The 20,404-nt window shown below is 38.7% G+C and overlaps 2 protein-coding genes across 3 annotated transcripts in view; one reads left to right on the forward strand and one right to left on the reverse strand.

Moving 5' to 3' along the window:
* Window positions 1-9,397, forward strand: part of DGLUCY (D-glutamate cyclase) — a 48,648-nt gene extending 39,251 nt beyond the window's left edge. For both annotated transcript variants that reach the window (XM_066552111.1, XM_066552112.1), the window contains exons 12-14: window positions 2,838-2,957; window positions 3,778-3,929; window positions 8,385-9,397. In XM_066552111.1, coding sequence (XP_066408208.1) covers window positions 2,838-2,957; window positions 3,778-3,929; window positions 8,385-8,528 — 416 coding nt within the window. In that variant the 3' untranslated portion in view covers window positions 8,529-9,397. The remainder of the gene's footprint in view (window positions 1-2,837; window positions 2,958-3,777; window positions 3,930-8,384) is intronic.
* Window positions 9,398-12,869: 3,472 nt separating this feature from the next.
* GPR68 (G protein-coupled receptor 68) lies at window positions 12,870-14,025 on the reverse strand. Its single transcript, XM_066552114.1, has one exon. The coding sequence runs from the start codon at window positions 13,944-13,946 to the stop codon at window positions 12,870-12,872; it is 1,077 nt and encodes a 358-aa protein (XP_066408211.1). The 5' UTR covers window positions 13,947-14,025.
* Between the last annotated feature and the right edge of the window lie 6,379 nt (window positions 14,026-20,404).

Genomic DNA, 20,404 nt, shown 5'->3' on the forward strand with positions numbered 1-20,404 from the left:
TGGGGCTGTCTTCAACTTTCTTTGTGGTCAGTAGGAATTTGGAGGCATATGACTAGTTCCAGAATAAATGCAAATATTGTACAGAATTAGGGTGGAGCACTTGAATAACCTTATAGGCTAGAATACCAGAAAGATCAAGTTTTCAACCTACAGAAATTCTTTTTATAGTGTGCTCTGTGGCAAGAAGCACTGTGTCAGTAGGTGGAGAGGGGAAATGTTAGAACATTTGTTACATGCTGATTAATTGCTGTCAAGTGTTGCATTTAAAACAGGATCTGTGTTTTTTTAAAAAAAAAATCTGATCTGGTAGTTTGACCACAGACAAAGCATGAGCAATGCCTGAATTGTATGGGTCTGACATCCTAAAAACTCAGGGAGTGAGGAGCAGCCTCGAGGAATTCACAGAGTAAGAAGGCATGAAAGGCTGAGTTTGGAAGGGACTCATTTTCCACATAAGTTTGAAAGAAAAGATTAAGAAATGTTACTGGAACCACATAGTATTTTTTTCAGCTGTCATACAACTGACATAGCTATATGCTATTTATATATGAGCTAACTAAAAGCCTTCCAAAGTACATCATGAAAAAATGGGGTCACAATTTTCCTTTCATACAAAAGATTTTTAGCACAGAAGACTCATATCTCCTGCATATTTCATGAATGTAGTTTCAGAAAACAATGTAGTCAGTGGGAACTTGCATGGAAGATCCAGCAGAACTATTTTTCCTTTGCCTGGAAAGAAATTGGGCCTTTAGAAGAGGACTCATCTTGCCTATTTTCAGACATCTATATTTGAGATGTCTGCCTTGGGGTGAGATGAACTGAATGTGTGAAGGGAGTGTTTCTTTCTGCTGACTTTAAAAGCAGCAAAGCTGGCTTGTGTATGGATGGCTGTGTTGCACAGGTGAATTTCACCCTGGAGTTCTACAGTACAGTTCTCTGGCAATGTGTGGAGGAAGAAGAAAACAGATGGGAGAGGAGACTTTTCAGTGGGGTGTTCTTTTCCTTCCAGTGTCACACAAATGGGATCCATCCACAGCAATAGATCTACTCATTGTGCAGCCATCCTGGTGACAGGGCTCCCACAAAGACAGGAAAAGCAAAGCAGGGCTGATGGAAAAGCCCTGAGCAATGGAGCAATATATTTCAGTTAAATAAACTGTTGGTTATTTTCATGGGACAAGAATTCATCTCAGCCCTCTTAAAGAATATTAAGAGCAAGAATTTTAATTTTGAGTATAAGAAAAAGCAGAACATTGTGTGTGATTCTTACAAAGTAGTAGAGCTTCCCTATTTCTATATGAGGATAGAAGCACCAGGAGTATAGCAATACCTGTTTGAAAAGTACTACCAATAAAGAGATTTTTGAAAGCACCATTAACTCCCAATGGTGAAATAAATGTGAGCAGATTATTAAAGCAGACAAAAAAGAGTAGCTGTTCCATGGCAAATCCTTTTATGTAAGCTATGTGTCACTCAGTTACGCCCTGCTTGACTGGATAGACTTAAGGAATCAAATAAAAATTGCTGCTGAGAAATAACTTTACATTTCACTTAAAGAAGAAATTTGCTACAGACACATGAGATATTTATGCAGTTACTAAAAGTGTTAAATTTACCAGTTTTCAGGCCTTGAAGTGTAAATTATAAATATTGTAATTTCTCTGCTATAACACATACTATGCATTAGAGCACAGTCACATTTCAAATTCAAATCTGATACATTGCAGTGAGGACTTGGAGCTCTTCACTGTTCTGTTTCACAGACATGGTCAGGGATTTTTTCTGTAACATCTTCAAATTGAAAAAGATGCCATTCAGACTCACAGATGAAAGAGAAATTTGAATTTCCAACTCAATAGTAATAATAATTTATTAATAATTAGAAATAATAATTTTAGTATGTTTTTTAATATATTGGTAAGAGACTAGAGGTACTATCCAGCTTTTATGTGAACTGCTAGTTTATATGTTACCCTCACCTCCAGGTATCTAAATGACATCTTTATGTCCTGAATATCAGGTTGCCTAGAATTTTCCTGATTTGCACAGATCCCACTGATTTCACTAAAAGCAGTAAGACAAATATACGATATTTATATTTGTGCAACAAAAATCAAGGTCCCACATCAGTATATAAGAAAATTAAAATAAATAAAGACTAGCTATTTTTTTGGTAAGTGACTGTGGAAAATGAAAATAGTAATAGTATATGGAACTGGGCTCTTTGTGTACTGCAGCATGTTAGGGATCTGTATCAAACAGGTGGGCAGTGCAGTCAGGCCTGCTTCTGCCCAAATCCTTATGTATATTTTTGCTTGTCTTTCTGCAATAATTGTTATTTATATTCTGGTTTTTTCTAATTAAAGCTTGTAACAAGCCAAGGTTTTCTATGCTTGCTTTATCATATATTTGTTGGCTGATTTCTCAGCTTGATTTGGGTTTAATTTTCTATGTTCTTTCTTTATTTGTACTGATGTACTTGTGATAACACATTATACAGAACACTCATGTAAGGCCTTCCATAAGCAAAGTTCACTGTCTTGATTCTGTCTGCAGTTCACAACCACTTGATAACTGTGATTTCTTTTGCATGCACGCAATGTACAGTGTACATTGCATGATAAACTTTGAGGCTGGCATGTAATAGATGATTCTTTCAGCTATTTCATTCACAGTCTTCTGTTTTTAGGTGCTGTGGATGAAAAAGGATAAACCATCTCATATGGAGCTATGAACTATCACAGCAAATGTGGGGAAGAAACTGGATGTTTTCTAAAGGGATTGTCAGTTATATGCTGTGTTCATACTAATTTTGTCTTTTTCCTTTTATAAAGGTGTTGGAGATGGAGGAAATGAACTAGGAATGGGCAAAGTAAAAGATGCTGTGAAGAAGCACATAAAAAATGGAGATATTATAGCTTGTGATGTTGAAGCTGATTTCACTATTGTAGCTGGTAAGGGATTTTTGGTGGGGTGGGAGAGTAGCTGATGTTTGAGAATGGAACTGACAAGTAAGCATTTGTCTTTCCAAGTAATTTTTATTGGCCCTTTCCAATTCATCCTCAGCAAACTGAGGATCTATCTCTGTATTATGGACATTTTTCTGAAGAGTTTTTTTCTGAAGAGTTAAGCACATGTTGCTTCAGAAGAACTGACTGAAAATTGAGAATGTTCCATGAACAAAGTGCACTTAATTGAAAATAGTTGGGAAAATCCTGCATATTTTTGAAAAATCACACATTATATAAAATCATAGAATCCTAGAATGGTTTGGGTTGGAAAGGACCTTGAAGATCATCCAGTTCCTACTCCCCCTGCCATGCGCAGGAAACCTTTCACTAGACCAGGTTACTCAATAACAAATATTAATAAGGAAGACTGCAGAAATTATCTGTGTGGGAATTAAAATGTCTGTGCATATACAAATTTTCAGTATAATTTATAAACTTCTGTTTAGAGTATGCCTCTATCAGGCATAAATTAGCCATATGGCCCCTTTACAAAGAGATAAGTTCTTTCAATAATCACTCAAGGACAAATGTATGTTCTTGATGTTCAAAAGTTGAATGTTATAGTTAAAATTCTGTTTTACACCAGCATGAAATAAAATTCACAGTGAGAGAGGGATGGTCAGCACGGACCAACTTCTGAACTGGATGCTCTGAATTGTCCTTGGGCTCAGCTTTCTCCGTTCTAACCCAGGTGTCTCTGGCACACTCTGGGCACTCAGCAGGCAATTGGTGCAGGTTGGTTTCACAGTGTCCCTCCTGGCAGGTGTCTCTAACTGGGGTGGCTATGCCATTGCCTGTGCCCTGCACGTGCTGCGCTGCTGTGACACCCACGAGCGGTACCTGCGCCGCGCCCTCGGCTGCCCGCGCACCCCGAGCCAGCGGCCCTGGCTGCCAGCGCTGCCCTCCGTCCCCAAGGTACCTCCTGTGGCCAGGGCTGGGGCTGCTGGGACAGGGAGAGGGAGGTGGACAGCAGCTGCTGAATCCTGCCTGGGCTGCTTCAGTGCCTCACCTTCACAGGGTCTTTGGGTGCTTCTGGGGATTCCTTGGGAAGGAGCAGCCTCACTGTGCTTAGACTGTTTTGCACAAAGGAGACAGGTTGCAAATAAAAATCCTGCAGTATGAATGTGTTCATGTCTTGTAGCTTCAAGCAGAAGACAGTGCTACAATTTTATGGGCAATGCAAGAGATACAGTGATTAAAATTCCCTGTTTGCTTCCTTAGTATCATTTCATGATTTTATAACCCTCTGTTGTAGTGTCCTTTAGATGTCTGCTTCCAAAATCAAAAGCCACAGTTCTTATGCAGTAGCCACTCCATACTTCTGATCTTTGTACCTTCCCCCTTTTCTAGTTTGCTGGAGCCTTTCTACAATTAGTTTTGAATGTTTCTAAATTGGAGAAAAACTTGTACATGAATATTTTTAAATGTGTTTTGACTAATGCAGCTCTGTACAGTGTGATATTCTGGGACTGCAAAGGTTTCAGACTGAGAAAAAGTAAAATAACTGAGAGGGGTGAGAAATGACTCTGATCTGTGCTCATCCTGTGAAGCACGTGCCTCTATTTTTAACTTGACAGTGGTTAAAAAAAAATCTGTCTATACACATACAGACACCCCTAATGATTAAATAAGATTGGTTCCACAACTTTGCAATAAATTAGGAGCTTCAAGATTTCAAGATTCAGCTTTATTAGCAGAGATTTGGACAAACCCATTAACTGTGTGATGTCCAAGAATGCTAAGCAAAATGCAATCCATCTACCATAGCTACTGCCCAAAACAAAGAAGTTTTTCTCCTGAGATGATGGGACATTCTGCATGAAATTCCAACAAAGCACATTTTAAGTATTTTTGAGTAGATCCCACTAATTTTTTTTTTAATTCTTGCTCTCTTAGTTTTTCATCTAAAGGTCATAAAACTGAAACTGATCCCAACACTTGGCATAGCCATATAGCTTAACAAAGCTTATATGGCCCTTTTCAGCAGTCTTTTTTATAAAACAGATTAATTATTTTTCAGTTTTCAGTGTTTTTTCCAGTTGCATCTACTGATTTTTGACCTTTAAATTAATGCATCCTAAAATGACTGTGATCAAAATTCCTGGTAATGAGATACTGTAATTAAATGTTATATTGTGTACAGGAAAACCTTGTTTTTGTTTTACTAAGCTATACAGCTGGGAATATTAATGATCCAATAATGGGCTACTGAAAGTGCAACACTAAAATCTGTTGAGATAAAATTAATGGAAACAGTTCTGTGGAGGAGAGAAAATGACAAAATGTCTGACGAGAAAATATGATGTCTTTAATTATAAATCACACAACAATGAACAGTGCAGAAGATTGAATACATTAGTGTTCACATACTCCATTAGTATAAAAAATCAGACCATTTCTGTTTATCTGGCCACTTTCTGCAAAATTCAGCTTCATTTAATGCTATAATAATTACCCTAACGAGATAAAGAGCAACACCACACAGACCCATCTCGGTGTTTGTATTTGTGATTGTAGCTGGAAAGAGGACATTAGAAGGAGTCCCTTAGCACCAGGCAGCTTTCTTATAATGTGTTGTATTTTTCTTCAAAAAATGGCACTTCCATGAATGCTGTAGGTCATAATCACTAAGTGAAGACTTCCCCTGAAACACCAACATTATTTCCCTTCAGGCTGGTGTTCAAACAGTGTCAGGATTGCACTGCCAAACCCCTGAACTGCAGAGCTCTCCCTTCCCACTGAGCAGCAAACTGAGATTGCTCTGAGTTCATGGGTGAGCCTTTCCACACAATGTAGTGAGAGATGCTGCAAAGCATTTGTTCTGTGCTGAGAACTGCAGGAGCAGGAAACAACTGGACCTAAACAATCTTTGCTTACCTTTACCTTTGCTTACCTAATAATTTGATTATGGAATCGGCTTGGTTTTTCAGATGTTCATAGTGCTTTTACACCAAAGTGACTGTAATGAAATTCATTCATTCATACATATCCAAATGTAGCTAATGCTAAACATCCTACAGTCAACTCTGCATTTCATTGCATCTCACAAACAGGTTAATATATCAAGCATTTGTTCTTTTACTGAACTGTTTATTAATGGCAACATATTAGCTGTATAGTATTATTTTTAAATTATGACCTATAAGGATATGAATTATATTATAAATATATAAAGGTGTGACATATTTTTAGTGTGCTTAATTAGCTTTGTCTAAGGAAGTTTTCCCCCTTGTGTAAAGCACAAACTAATGAGATATTTTCTATTAATATGATTATTTTTTCCAGTTGCCCCACTTCCAACATAATTATTTAGTAAAGAGAAAGCTGTGGTCAAATTGCAGCACTGTACAGCTATTTTATGGCAGACTATGGTTTATCAGGCATAGTTATGTAATATTAAGCAAGCAAACTTTTTTACCTCATATAAGCAGATCAGAGAGCTCTAATATGTAAATATGTAGCACAAACGATTCATATTAGAGATTACATTTTGTGTATCCAATTTAGGTGCCTCTTTTGTGACAGGAGAGATCTCCTTTGCCCTTTTAGATACACTCAGTGCTAAGAGAAACATCTGTTGTGCAGAAAGATCAGTTGTATATATTTGCATTTATGTATATGATCATTCATATGATATAAACTGATGTGCATTTATAATTTTTATTAATTATAAAGTAGCAAATTTATGCTACTAGTGTATCCAGATAATTTCCTTAAATAGCTGTGTCACTGCTGACACCATGTAACTATGCATATTTTTCCTTTAGTAGAAAACCAGAGCCTCATTTAATTTTATTGCAGCTAAGAATTAGGATAATTTACCAGGAAATAAAAGACAGATCTTTAGAAAGTGCATTCAGAGAGCAGGTTACAAAATGAAACTGAATTGATCATGCAGGGCATGCTTTGCTTCATTCAGAAATGATTATATTTTGGCCATTTTACCATTAGGTAAAATACAACTATATTGTGTCTCAATTCAGATCCACAGCGACTGTATTCTTTGTGGTTTAGAAGTGTTCCTAGAAAAAATGCTAGCATTTGATAAGAGAAAATTAGATATTTTAAGGTTACTTTTTTTTTTCATCATTCATGTGTGTGCAGGAGATAAAGAACTTCTGCTAGGTTATTGTGTGGTAATGTCAAATCTGAAGTGTTAAAATCCAGAGAGCTCTTTGTCAAGGACACTGGTAGGATTGTTGCAGTAGCAATTTGCATGGAAATGGAAATGGCACAGTAGGCAAGGCTCAGAAAGGGCATTCCTAGTACAGAAAGAGAGGAAAAGAGGAAGGAAAAGGAAAAGAGAGGAACAGATAGATAGGTGAGTGTTTCAAGGTCTTATAGAACCTATCACAGGGTTGGCATGGGGAAAGCTAAAAAGTGACCAGGTTTTTTGTTTTCTTAGACTTTTATTAACAGAATTCAAGGAATAAATTCTCACTATAGTAAATGCTAAAAATAGGAAGTTTTACTGTGTCCATTTCATGGCAAATGAAAAGCAGAGCAGTTTATGCCAGACATACATTCACTTGAAACCAGATCTTCAAATTTCACAGTTCCCTGTGGTTTTTTAGAGCTCATTTTATTCCATCTTTTCATCTCACAATGCTAACTGGCCCATAGCTCACAAAAAAAGGATTTTGTTCCCTCTGTGTACTTTTACAGTTCAACTTGGAGCATGCTTTGTTATCTGCTTATATTAGTTAAGCAAGAAAATGACTGTAGTTCTAAACAAATCATATGCTAGTTCAGAGCATGCCAAGGAAGCACAATTTCAGAGGTTGTTTTCTCCCCACTCCTTCCCTAAGCAACCAGAATTCTCATAAAATCAAAAATGAAAAGGGAAGAGAGTGCCAAAGGCACAGAGAGATCAGAGAAGCTGCAGGAAAGGAAAGTGAGTGTGCAGCCCTTCCAGGTGCTCTCTGTACCCTTTTTTCCTGGTGCACCCTCCTTCCCTTCTGTCTTTTTCTATAAAAATGCAGCTGCAGCCAGCTGCCTGGCTGGGGAAACCACAGATGGATTTTTGAGATACTTTGAGTGGAGGTTCCTCGCATTCTGATTTGTGCAACATAGGAACTTGAAACCAAGCAAAAAATGGTGTTTCTGAATTGACACTAATGTTCTGTTGGAGGCAGTGTGGAGAAAAATAATATTCAGTGGTTAAGTATCAGTCAAGATTATAAACCATCTGACACTTCCTGAGCTCCAGCTGCTAAACATATTCTTTGGGACAAGATAGTACTTGCAAGTGGATGGCAAAATAAATATTAAGGATATGGTCAGTCTCTCCCAGAATTAAAACAAAGATCTTGATGACTGCCCTTGTCTGATTCAGAATTTTAATTATACTCTGTTTCTTTGATTTTCAAGGAGGAAAAGCTTCTGAAAGCACTTGTGCGGCTCGGGGTCCGCAGTGGCAAAACTGCCAGTCTGGAGATGGAGGTGGATGGGCTGCCCTTCTACAGCACCCACTCACTCATGATTGAAAAGCTGCTGCAGGAAGCACAGCACTGACTGCCCCTAGTGTAGTGACTTCTACATGAAGAGTTGCTCCCATGTCATTTCCTTATTTTTGAGGCTCTCTCAAGGTGTAAAAGATCAGAAAAAGATGGCTTTTCATCTCTGGTGTCTTGATCACACAGAGCCTTTCATTGTTATCCTTCCAACATCGCTGTGAAACAAGAAGAGGATATCATCATCCACTTGGTTTACCTTTCTTTTCTTGAATTTTATAATGGAAAATGGAATTTTGTAATGTCATAATTTTATAATGGAAAATTAATATTAAATGATATTATATAATAAAGAGGTGATCTGGCTTTTACAAAGAAAGCACAAAATTACAATGAGATATTATTGCACTGCTGTTCTTGTTTTACTAACCTCATAACTGCAACAGGAAGTAACTCTCATAGCAACTTGGCTTTAAAAATACTTGTGGTGAGGAAAACAGCTACAGTAGAGAGGGAAGATTCAAAACCAAACTGCAGTGTTACAGTAGTGAGAGCTCCACTGCACACTTCCTGTAGCCCCCCTCTAGCACTGTGTTCTTATGGTGGGGGATAGTTTGTGGAAGTGTGAGGAGAGAAGGAGAAAATTTTAACTGAGCTAATGAAAATAAGAGCAGCATTGCAGATCTTCTGTGTAAAGGGTTGGCTGTGCCATTACCCCCTGTCATATTAGTAATTTGCCACTTACATATTTTGCCACTTTATGGATAATAGAGAAAAGTTGTAGACATTTCAGAGTGTCCTGTTGTTACAAGGAAATTAATTGAATACAAAAATAATGATTAAAATTAATTATTATAAATTAAAGTATGATTCTGAATGAATAAACATTTGCATTGAATACAACATTATGTTAATAAACTTTTGCATGAATTCTTGTTGTAGAAGTTCAGCTCCTGACAAGACCAAGTGAGGTAACATTGAATTCTATCCCATAAGATTACTAACACTGAAGCAGTACATGACAAATGGTTGTGAACTGGGCCCAGCTTTTGTCATTCAAAGCTGTAATTTTACCTTAACTCCAGGTAAATGGCAGGACTACAGTTCTGCTGGCTGTCAGCCCTGCCAGCAGAGAGAGGAGCGTACATTTGACACCACCCCTAGAGCACTGGTGCTTTACCTGTCACAAAATGGAAGTTGCCTTTAGTTGGACTTTCAGCAGGGAGCAACACTTTCTATCTCTTTTCCTTCCTGGCAGGTGAGTTTTATTTTCCTTCTTTGATGCAAGACAAATAACGTGTTCAGAATGAGAAAAATAATGTCATACCACAAACACCAGCATATATGGGACATTAATCTCCTGAAGTCCCTGAAGATACAGGGCCTTTAAAGAGATAAAATAGTAGAACACATGACAGAAAGAAATCTTAATGCCAGACTTCTGCTAGACATTCAGGTTCACCAAAGATCCCAATGGTTATTTTCTAGATCAGTCTTCTTTTTTTAGATTCATTTTATCTAAAAACTTCCTAAAGGATGTTCTAGAAAAGTATCTTGGAAGTTTCACAATTAGAAAATATCTCCTTTAGAAGTCTCCAAACTCTCCTAACTAGAAGTATTAAGTAAAATTCATATGAATGCTCGAACTTTTTGCCAAAGCCAGTAACCCTGCAGGATGGCATATGTTCACTGCTGCACAGAACTCACAGAATGAAATTTGCATCATTTTAAAAGAAACAGCTGATTTTATTCTTTCTATGCTACTGACATGTTACACTAACAGGTGCAATGGATATTTTCAAGCACTAATTTTTCTCAAAAAAATTTCATTTTGTAAGCTTTTGCTCTTTTTTCACCCCAAAATACAAGTCTTAACAGTCAGTTTTCATTAAGAAATACAAAGTCTAATAACTTTTTTCTCTTTTTCTCAAGTGTATGCTTTTAGAATACCTTCTTGTGTGCAGTCCCAAGCATGGCATTTACTTCAGTAGCATGTGTAGCATGTCTCTAGCAACCTTAGCAGGACCCATGAGTGAATGTCTTTTGACTGAGAGGGAAGGAAAAGCTCTGAGTGGGATTTACCTTCCTGCTCTATTGGTTACAGTTCTGCAGCCTAAGCCAAACAGTTACAACACAGAAAGAATTGATAAAATATTGGCCTCAAGAAAAAAAGGAGAAAAGAAGAAAAACCCCTCCTTTCTGTTCTGGGTTAGCAGGTTAAGTGCTGAGAACTGGAGCAGAATGCTGGACTGTGTTCCACAAGTTTCCATCTGATTTTAAACTGCAGCAGCTGACCAAAGCTGACCACATCAAAGTTCCATCTCGAATGAGCCTTAATCCCTCAGATGACAATTCCATGTAGTACAGCATGCTCTGCATTCCAGCTGTCTAATTTAAACAGCATGGGGAACTGCAAAGGAGCAACACATAAACACAACAACAAATATTTAATCCTAGAACAAACCATGTGTGTCTTGCAGCCCGACAGTCGTGGGGGTCCAAGGAGTTGGTGCTTAACAATGTAAAGCTCAGCACTCCAGGCAGGGAGTCCCTGCCTTGCAACCCCCTTGGAATACACAGCAGGAGAAAATAAAGCTAAACAGTGCTAATAGTCAGGAGAAAAAAATGCAGATGTAAGGTAATTAATCCGGCTGAATGGTCAAAGTATAAAGAAATGTAAAATAATTAAACAAACCAAAAATGTTAACCTAAGCAAACCTAATCCCCTCTTGGGACTGGGGACGTGAATCCTTTCTGCAAGAGGAGGGAGAAGAGGATCTATAGTCTCACAAATAGAAACTGTGCACCAAAGTTAAAGATAGTTATTTCAAATATGGCGTGAAAAAATATGAAAAGGAAATTATAAAAACATTCTTTATTAAACACATCCACTAATTATATCCAATTATATCCAATACCTCAAGGTGGTTTCCAGAAAACTGTTAGAATACATTCCTTTTGGAATCTGATGACAAGCAAGGCTGTGTTACAATGACATATTCAGATAGCAGGAGTAGACCATCTGTCTAGACAATCTTTTAACTCAAAAGCAAACCAAAGAAACAAAACTGATTATACTGCTGGAAGTTATCAGCTCTGGGTTGCAGACAAAAGAGGTTTTTCAAGGAAGGTTTGAAATCAGAGAATTGAAAGGATAACGCAATATTCATGGTGTAACAGCTGCAGGTAAAAGGAGGTGTGATGAGCAGATCACAAAGAAGATTCACACAGGAATCATTAGTGTAACCAAAAAACCCTAAGAAACACAGAGAGAAGGCAGTGGTAGAAACAATACTGTGGAGCACAACTCCCAGGTCTTTAAAAGCCATTATTCACCACTTACTCGTATATCTTGTTTCTGTCTAAACCAGGACGCAGATCATACATCATATTTCTGATACTGTAATTGCTGAACAATGACCAAACCCTAAACTATCTTATCTGTGGGCAAAAACATGGTTTACACAGAATTCATTCAACAGTTTCCCTGACAAATGCATTGTTATTTAAATGCCTGCATGGTCTGTGCTGCACAATACATACAAATTGCAGAGGACACAATCAAAACCTTAGCAAGGTGTAGCAGAATTTAGATGCAAATAAATATTCTTGAACACTATGACTCAGAGAAGCACGTGGGATCAAAGTGCCTCACATTTCTTGTTCTTGTACCAATTTCTTGTTCTCTTCTGAGTCAACAAACCAAGTTATTGACACCCACTGGAGCCCAGAGTCTCCTACTTCCAGAAGTTTCTAGGAGCCTTACCATGAGGTTTAGCAGTCTGAGGCTCAACAGTGAAATAAGAGCCTGAAGGTCTCAGCAGGTGCTGAGTTCCTTTGCATGTTCTCCCATAATGCCTCACACTATCAGACTGATTGTTTTAGGAACCTGTGTTCTGCCATGGTCTCTGCAGGCTTTGAAACTTGCAGAAGGAGAATTTATTCCAGAGAGTTACAGAGATGTTGCAGAAGTGTTTTGTTGGGATTTTTCTTTTTAAAAGTATGTATGGGGACATTAAATTTTTTTGTCTCTGACCTTTTCAACAGATGATGACAGCTTGTAGAGAATTACTTTCTCTAGATGCTACAGGGCAAACAGAAGCAGCTAAAGATGAGTTCACCAGAACTGCACACCGTGAGTACTGGCTTATTCCAGTCAGTGCAGTCACCAAGACAAACAGGTTTTAAGTGGCAGCACAACAGTGGTAGCATAACTAAACTGACTTAGCCCATACTTTCCTCACTATTGCCAGGGTCCAAGCACCTCTAGAAACAGCTTTGCTGTACAGCATTGCTCATAAGCCTTTGGGAGGTCACGCTGTTGTAATCCATGAATAATTCAGACAGATCCACAAACACGGCTAGAGCTGCAGGTGCAGGATTAAGGTCCTTTTGATTAATGCTATAGGCTGTCTGCATTAGTTGTGAAGCAGTCCTTCATCCCAGCACCATCAAGTGGTATTTGTAGTAACTCTGGTTGTTGTTCATGCTGTTTTCTGTTGGGAGTGTCAGTAGTGTTTAGTGGATAGGATTCCTTCGTCTCAGTACTCAGATGGCCTAAACATGTTAGACAAGAGTCTCTCATCTTGACAAAGTTCTGGTAAGTGCTTTCACTGGAAAAACAGTACAATACTGGGTCAGCAACACAGTTAAAAGTGGTTAACAGGAGAGAAATATGGTAAACATTAAATATTTTCTCAGCAAATGAGCAGTTGTTCTCCAACAAGCTACGAACTACAAGTAGGATGTGGTATGGTCCAAAGCAGACTAAAAATATGAAAACAGTGCTTGATACCAGTCTTTTAATTTGGATTTTCTTCTTCTTTTGGGTGCCAGGACTCTTGTGGACAACTCGTAAAATCCCACAGTAGGAGAAGGCCAGCAGAAAGAAGGGGAAAAGGAAGCCAGCAGAGAAGCGGTAGTAATTGACATTGTGCTCCCATTTCTTGATGGGGTAATGCTCAAAGCACACCAAGTGGCTCTCAGCATCCATGCTGATCTCTCCGTGTGTGAAGACAAAGCAGCATGTGATGATTTCTTTGGCCCAGATGATGCTGCTGACGATGGCAGCAGCCCTCATGGTGCGAAAGCGCTGGAAGCGGAAGGGGTGCACCACGGCCAGGTAGCGGTCGATGGAGATGCAGCACAGGAAGCCCACGCTGATGTAGATGTTCTCGTACAGGATGATGCCACACACCTTGCACAGCAGCTCATCGTAGGTCCAGTTGTCATGCTGTAAAGCATACTGTAGCCAAAAAGGCAAAGAAAATATGTACAGCAGGTCTGCTATAGTCAAATTGCAAAGGTAGATACCTAATTCATTTTTAGCCTTGATCTGTAAATAGCCATAGTACAGGGACAGGCAGTTAGCTGGCAAGCCTAATATGAACACAAATATGTACACCACAGGGGATAATGTCTCGTGGATTTCATGATTAATATTGCACTTCTCAGTCACATTCTCTGTGAAATTCACCATCTTCTACTTCTCCCTGTGTATCACTCATCAGGGTCCTGAATGTAAGACTTAATTACATTCAGTTTTCATGTAGAGTTTATTTCTTCCACAAACCTTTAGGCTGAAGTGATGACTTGCTGCAGGATGTTAATAACCTGAAGATAAAACACAAGGAAATCTTTAGAAGGGATACAGTTGTTAAATATATAGTACACTTTTCAGAAAGCTGCCTTTCCCTAGCTCTAAATCTTTGATAAAGCCTCTCTGGGAAATCAAGATTCACATAACTCCTAGTACATAACAGAAAAGTGCCATAAAATTATGTGATTCAGAATTACAAAGCAAGTTACAAATATTTGTTGTTTTAGCTTTGGAGGTATCTAAAATGTGAAGAAATATCATCTCTGGTTTACAGATGGGGCAGAAAAGCAGTAATCAGATTTGACTGTGATGGAAAAGGTGTCTCTGGTAAACCAGCAGTCCACACAGACTTCCTCAGAGGATGTAGGGTGCACAAAACTCTTGATTATTAATTCCCATGTCTTAAATTTCCCTTTACATACAAGATACCTTGTAATATGCAGATCAATTAAGCAGGATGTAAAAAAAAAGGGGAATTTTTAGCACTTTCTTTTACAGTTACTTGTAAAAAACAATCCTGAAAACAAACTCTTCCTCTGTTGGAAGGACATGGTGAAACTCTGGTACAGGGCATCTCCATAGTCTCAGTTCTACAGGATATGCTATTAAATATTCCTTATTTGCCATCAGCTCCAAAACCCACACATTTATGACTTACACATTTGTATATTTCCCTTTCATCTTCACTGAATATGAATGTAATTATTTTCACCTGAAGAATCTGGTATAATCCAAGCACGTACCCATAGAAGCTGTTGCTATGCTGTGCTATACTATACTGAACTATACTATAACAATTTAATGCACCAAAACCACTGCTGACAGTGGATTTGAACTCAGTTCTACTAGGTCAAGCCTGGACCCAGCTCACAGTGATGAAACCCTCAACTGAACAATGAAATGCCCCAGCCAGCATTTTATCACCTCATGGTATACTCACGTGGGCACAGATGCTCAGCACTGGAGAACAGCAGGGCAAACTGTGCCTAGTCTGAAGGGAATGCATGCTGTACCTGGTGGTGCAGAACAGCAAGACTGTATTTCTTTCAATCTCTCCTCAGAAGATTCAGGGATGTTGGGTACACCTTTGTAAGGTAACAATGTGTACTCTTGTGTACTCCTTTCACAGCTTCAGATACTATGGATTCAAAAGAAGCACTAGCTAAAGATAAGGCCTTGCTGCTTTTTCCTGTTTGCTATGCTAATTTGCATTTTTGTGGACATCTTCTGTCCCATCTAGGAACAAAAAATTTCTTCCAAGGCAATGCTTACAAAAACATGACCACTCTACAGTAAAATTACTGTCAGCTTTAGCATTTGAGGATGTTACTGTCAAATATTTTTTTTAATACATATGGGTTTTCTTTAAAATAGTGATAGATAGGCTTTACTCCTGTAGAAACTGAAAAAAAGTCATTTGCTTTAAGCCAGAAAAGAATTGCCTGGCTGACATAAGTGATCAAACTTGCAAAGAATTTCATTTTTTAGCTTCAACCAGCGTAGTTCCACAGAATTCACGGCAAACACACAGAAATAAGAATTGGGATGTGGTTTTCATCCCTTTACTTTTGCTTTCCAACAGAGGGAACATCAGCCCTGATTTTGGCGGAAATAGCCTTGAGAGCTCAGAAACTCTCAGTCATGAAACAACAGGCCAAGGTAAGTTCATCTCCCTCAAAACTTTCAACTACACTGTCCATTGCAATTTGTGTGAAAGAGTGCTCAAGTCTGGCACTCTGCTCTCCTCCACCTCTCAGACTCAACAGCTCCTTTGGGGTTTAAGAGACTCACACTCCCCACTGTGGCTGTCACAATAGGTAGAGTTCATTTGTCAAGCTCAGCAGGAGAAATGCTGTGAGGGGACCCAGGCACAGGTACCTGTGCTTCAGTTTGAAGTTTGCTCCAGGAGATTGCCATAACCTTCCCCTGGAATAAACATGACAATGTTAGCAGTGCTGACATGTACAGCAGAAATCAATCACTAAAGTTAAGTACAAATTTCCCCAAACACTGATACCTAGAGGCCATTAGCTCCCCTGTAACACTATGCAGTTTCTCCAAGGCTTCATAACCACCACATATCTCTTCCATCTGCAGACAAGGGCAGTGCACAGACTCTTTGCTGAGGCAGGTTTAATAACCTTCTTACCCCAACCCACCTTTTCAATCCAGAGCTCCAGGCCTGAGTTTGTATTTCATAGCATTTCTGTATAATGATTTGGTGACTTTTACATGTAAGGGTTTGCCTGCACAGGATGATTGGCACACCTTACTTATTCTCTAAAATACCTAAAATCTGAGACCTGTCATCATATCTACCAGCACAGTGCCCAGCCAGTGTCCAGCTCCTGTCAATAGGGCCAAATAGTAATTCAAAAGCTGTTGAGAGTTTTGAAAATTCAGAACTGTCTTTATATGTCTAGCACTGAGTTTCATTCAGTGTTACCCAGTGAGTCATTATGGATCACAGTATGAGGAAAAGCAGATGTACTCTACAGCTGCAGTGTTTTTTGAAAATGTTTCTTTTCCTCTAAGAACTCGAAATGTTTTTATCAAATTATGTTTTCATACAGAGAATATAATTCTCTGTAATAAGTAAAATCATTTCTGCTTAGTTTAAAAGTCTTGCCAGAACGCAGAATGTGAAGGAGGCAACAAAAGTCTTATTGATACAATATTATGGTAATATAATATACACTTATGATTACAGCAACATTTCCTGCTCCTGGAGGAAATGCTGGATTGGGGTGTTCGAAGGGGCAGGAAGAGAAGGTTGGCTGTAACAAATCTCTTTGCCTTGTGCTATCAATCCCTCCCCAGTTTCAAAGATGGGGATGAAAAAGAAAGGTCCAGATTCTTGTGCAATAGCTGTCTTATACTGCTGTTCTGGTCAGTGGCAACAGCGAGCCAGGAAATCCTTCCCTTGTTTCGGCCTCCTCAGTGTGTGGGCTCTGGGCTGCCCTTGTACCCTATGACCACTCATGCCTGGCTAAGGACAGACTCAGCAGCCAAATGGAAATACAGAGGCAGTTCAACTTTTCCCCAGCACCAGGCACACTAAATATAGCTCTGCACCAGCCAGGGAGTGAAACTGTAGGATTTTCTCAACAAACCTGGTATCAAAAGAATGGACCTGCAGGTTTAAACAAATGGGTGTGCAAGAGCCCACTCTGTCATTAAGAAGATGTGACACAATACTTTACAAGCTGTCTGAAAAAGTGGATCAGAAGGAAAGGTGATGCAGGGTATAGAAGAGAAAAGACAAATAGGTCTCTCATTACTTATTGGCCACTTCTGTTAAGAGGGAAGTGAAAAATTTAATAAGTTGCTCTATGAAAAACATCTGGGGTGCAGACAATCATTAAGCTGAAAGCAGTTATGAACAGGAACACATAGGCATTTCTTTTAGCTCTAATACAGATATAGTGCAGCTGTGTGACTTTTTTTTAATCATAGTTTATGTAACACCTTCATTATCACGAGTCTGCAGTCATTTCCAGGCAATATTTCTCTCTTCTATATGCCCACATCTTTTAGATGATACCCATCTAAGCCTAAGTCTTGGCAGTAAATTAGAAGACTCTCTCCATCTACACAAGCTCCAAACAATTCTCTTGTTCCTCGATTAGAAACAAAGCCAAGAGCTTCAGAAAGCCTCACTTTTTCATGGTTTAAACAAGCCAACTTTATTACTCACTGGAGAGTTCAACAACAGTTCTTTTCTTTCCCAACTCCTGTGTGCCTTAGCTGTTAACAAACACATGACTTGCCCCTGCACCATGAACCATGGGGCAGCTCACATGCCAAGTGCTGCCTGCTGGCAATGGCACAGAAAGCAACCAGAGCCACTGGCAGCAAGAGCCTCTTCACCTTGGACCAAGTAGGAGCATGGAGCCCATGGGTCTTTTCAATTTCAGTGAACACTGCTACAATTTTCATTGTAAGAAATCTGTCTGCAACTAGGCCTAAATATTTTTGGCAGAGACAAATGGGACTGAACCAAAGAATTTCCTTGCTGGAATTTGCAACCACTGTGCACCCAGCTTGTCTCATCCACAAAGCACCCACTTCCATTAACAGGGAGTGTAGCATCCTTGTGTGCCTGCATGGTCTCTTGCTATTTAATCTGTCCTTGCACCTGTCATACAGTGCAGACAGGCCTGAGACACTTGGATGTCATTGCAGGACTTCAACTGTCCTGCAAATCTTGGAATCAGAAACCTGGGATGGCTTCAGTTTAGCATTTGGTTCAGGTCATTATCTACACAAATACCAGCCCTAAAATTCACATGCTAAGCTTCCTTCAACACTTGCAGGTTTGTCAGATTGTTTGATCCTGTTTCACAAAGCCTGGAAGCACAAGGTCAGATAAGAAGGCAGGGAAGCGATGAGCAGCAGAAGAGACGAGGGACTGGTCAAACAACATAAAATAGGAAGGAAAGGCATAATACCCTTAGAGCAAGTTTGAGGGGAAAAAAGAAGGAGAGGAAAGCAGAAATTTGGGTCCACCACCAAGAATGAAGAATAAGCACAATGATATTTGGGTTTAATCAGAAGAATTATGGTGTAAAAGATACATCTGTTGGAGCACAGAAACAAGACGAGGGGTGGAGCACTTCTCCTATGAGGAAAGGATGAGAAATTTGGAGTAGTTCAGCCTGGAGAAGAGAAGGCTCTGGAAAAACCTTGTTGCAGCCTTTCAGTATCTAAAGGGGACTTAAAAGAAACATGGGGACAGACTTTTTAATCAGGACTTGTAGCAACAGGACAAGGGACAATGGTCCTAATTACAAGAGGGTAGAGTCAGACTACATACAAGGATGAATATTTTTATGATAAGGGTGATAAAACATTAGCCCAGGTTGCCCAGACAAATGATGGATGCCCCAACCCTGGAAACATTCAGGGTCAGGTTTGATGGGGCTCTAAGCAAACTGGTCTAGTTGAAGATGCCCCTGGTTATTGCAGGAGAGTTGGACTAGAGGGCCTTTAAAGGCCCCTTCCAAACCAGACCATTCTGATTCTAGAAAGATATCAAGTAGAAAGAGCCATTAAAGGCAATGAAACATTAACATTTTTATTAACACAAAATAAGTAAAGGAAAAGAAAGACAAGTACATATGAAGCACAAACACAAATATATATATTTGTTTTTATAATATAGAATTTACAGAATTTAATATATGATAATATTATAATAATATATAATAGTACCTATATTATATAATATGTATAACATATATATGTTATATATATTTTATATATAATATATAAGATATAATTTATATGTTTATATGGTATATGAGTTATATAAATATAAAGCTGAAATATTTGCTGTTGTTTTTTATTCCAGTCTTTGGAAACAGAATTGTTAACCAGCATCTAACAAAATTATTTTTAACAATAGGATGGCGGCATAGAGGAGGATAGATCAGCAAAGGCTAGCAGGTATTTTAAAAAACTATGTGCACTCCAGGGGATTTAGTTACAGCAATTTGTGAATTATTGCTAGTAATGTTTCAGAAATTATGACAAATTAGGGTAAAACAGACATAACACTATGTTTTGTGAAAAAGAGGAGTCAAATTGAGCTTCTAAACTAAAGTAATTTACATCTATGCAAAATCCATTCAGTGTTTGTAACTTGCAACTGGATTTTTCTAATATGAGCCTCTGACTATAATAATTATTACTCTGTATATCTGTTTCTGGTGACGGGAACTGTAAAAGTGTTCTGTAAATACAAATTACTTTTGTCATTATCAGATGACTGGTCTTATAAACCAATTATCAAAGAAGGAAGTCGGCAACATTTTTTTCAGAAGCCACATAAACAAAAGACTAATTAGTCATCAATGTCCAATTTTTCCTAATACAGACATCCAATTTTTACAGTCTTGAGTAAATCATTCCATTTGCACCATTTCTGATATTTTGAGAATTCCATATTCTGTTTCTATACCTTTCCATTTCAGGTTTTTATGACTTTGGACTTCTTTGTTTATGCTTGCACTTATAAAGGACAACTTGAGATGAAGGGCATGGGAGGCAGGTGGGATAATTAGCACAGTTAGTCCAATATCACAGAATCATAGAATGGTTTGGGGTGGAAGGGACCTTAAAAATCATATAGTTCCAACCATGGGCAGGAACAGCTTCCACTAGATCAGGTTGCTCAAAGCCCCATCCAGCTTGGCCTTGAACATTTAGGGATGGGGCATCCAGCTTATCGGGGAAACCTCTTTCAGTGCCTCAACACCCTCAGTAAAGAATTTCTTCTTCCTATTATCTAATCTAAACCTACTCTCTCTTAGTTTGAAGCCATTCTCTCTTGTCCT

The sequence above is a fragment of the Molothrus aeneus genome, chromosome 6, assembly GCF_037042795.1.
Source record: "Molothrus aeneus isolate 106 chromosome 6, BPBGC_Maene_1.0, whole genome shotgun sequence".
Taxonomy (NCBI): Eukaryota; Metazoa; Chordata; class Aves; order Passeriformes; family Icteridae; genus Molothrus; species Molothrus aeneus.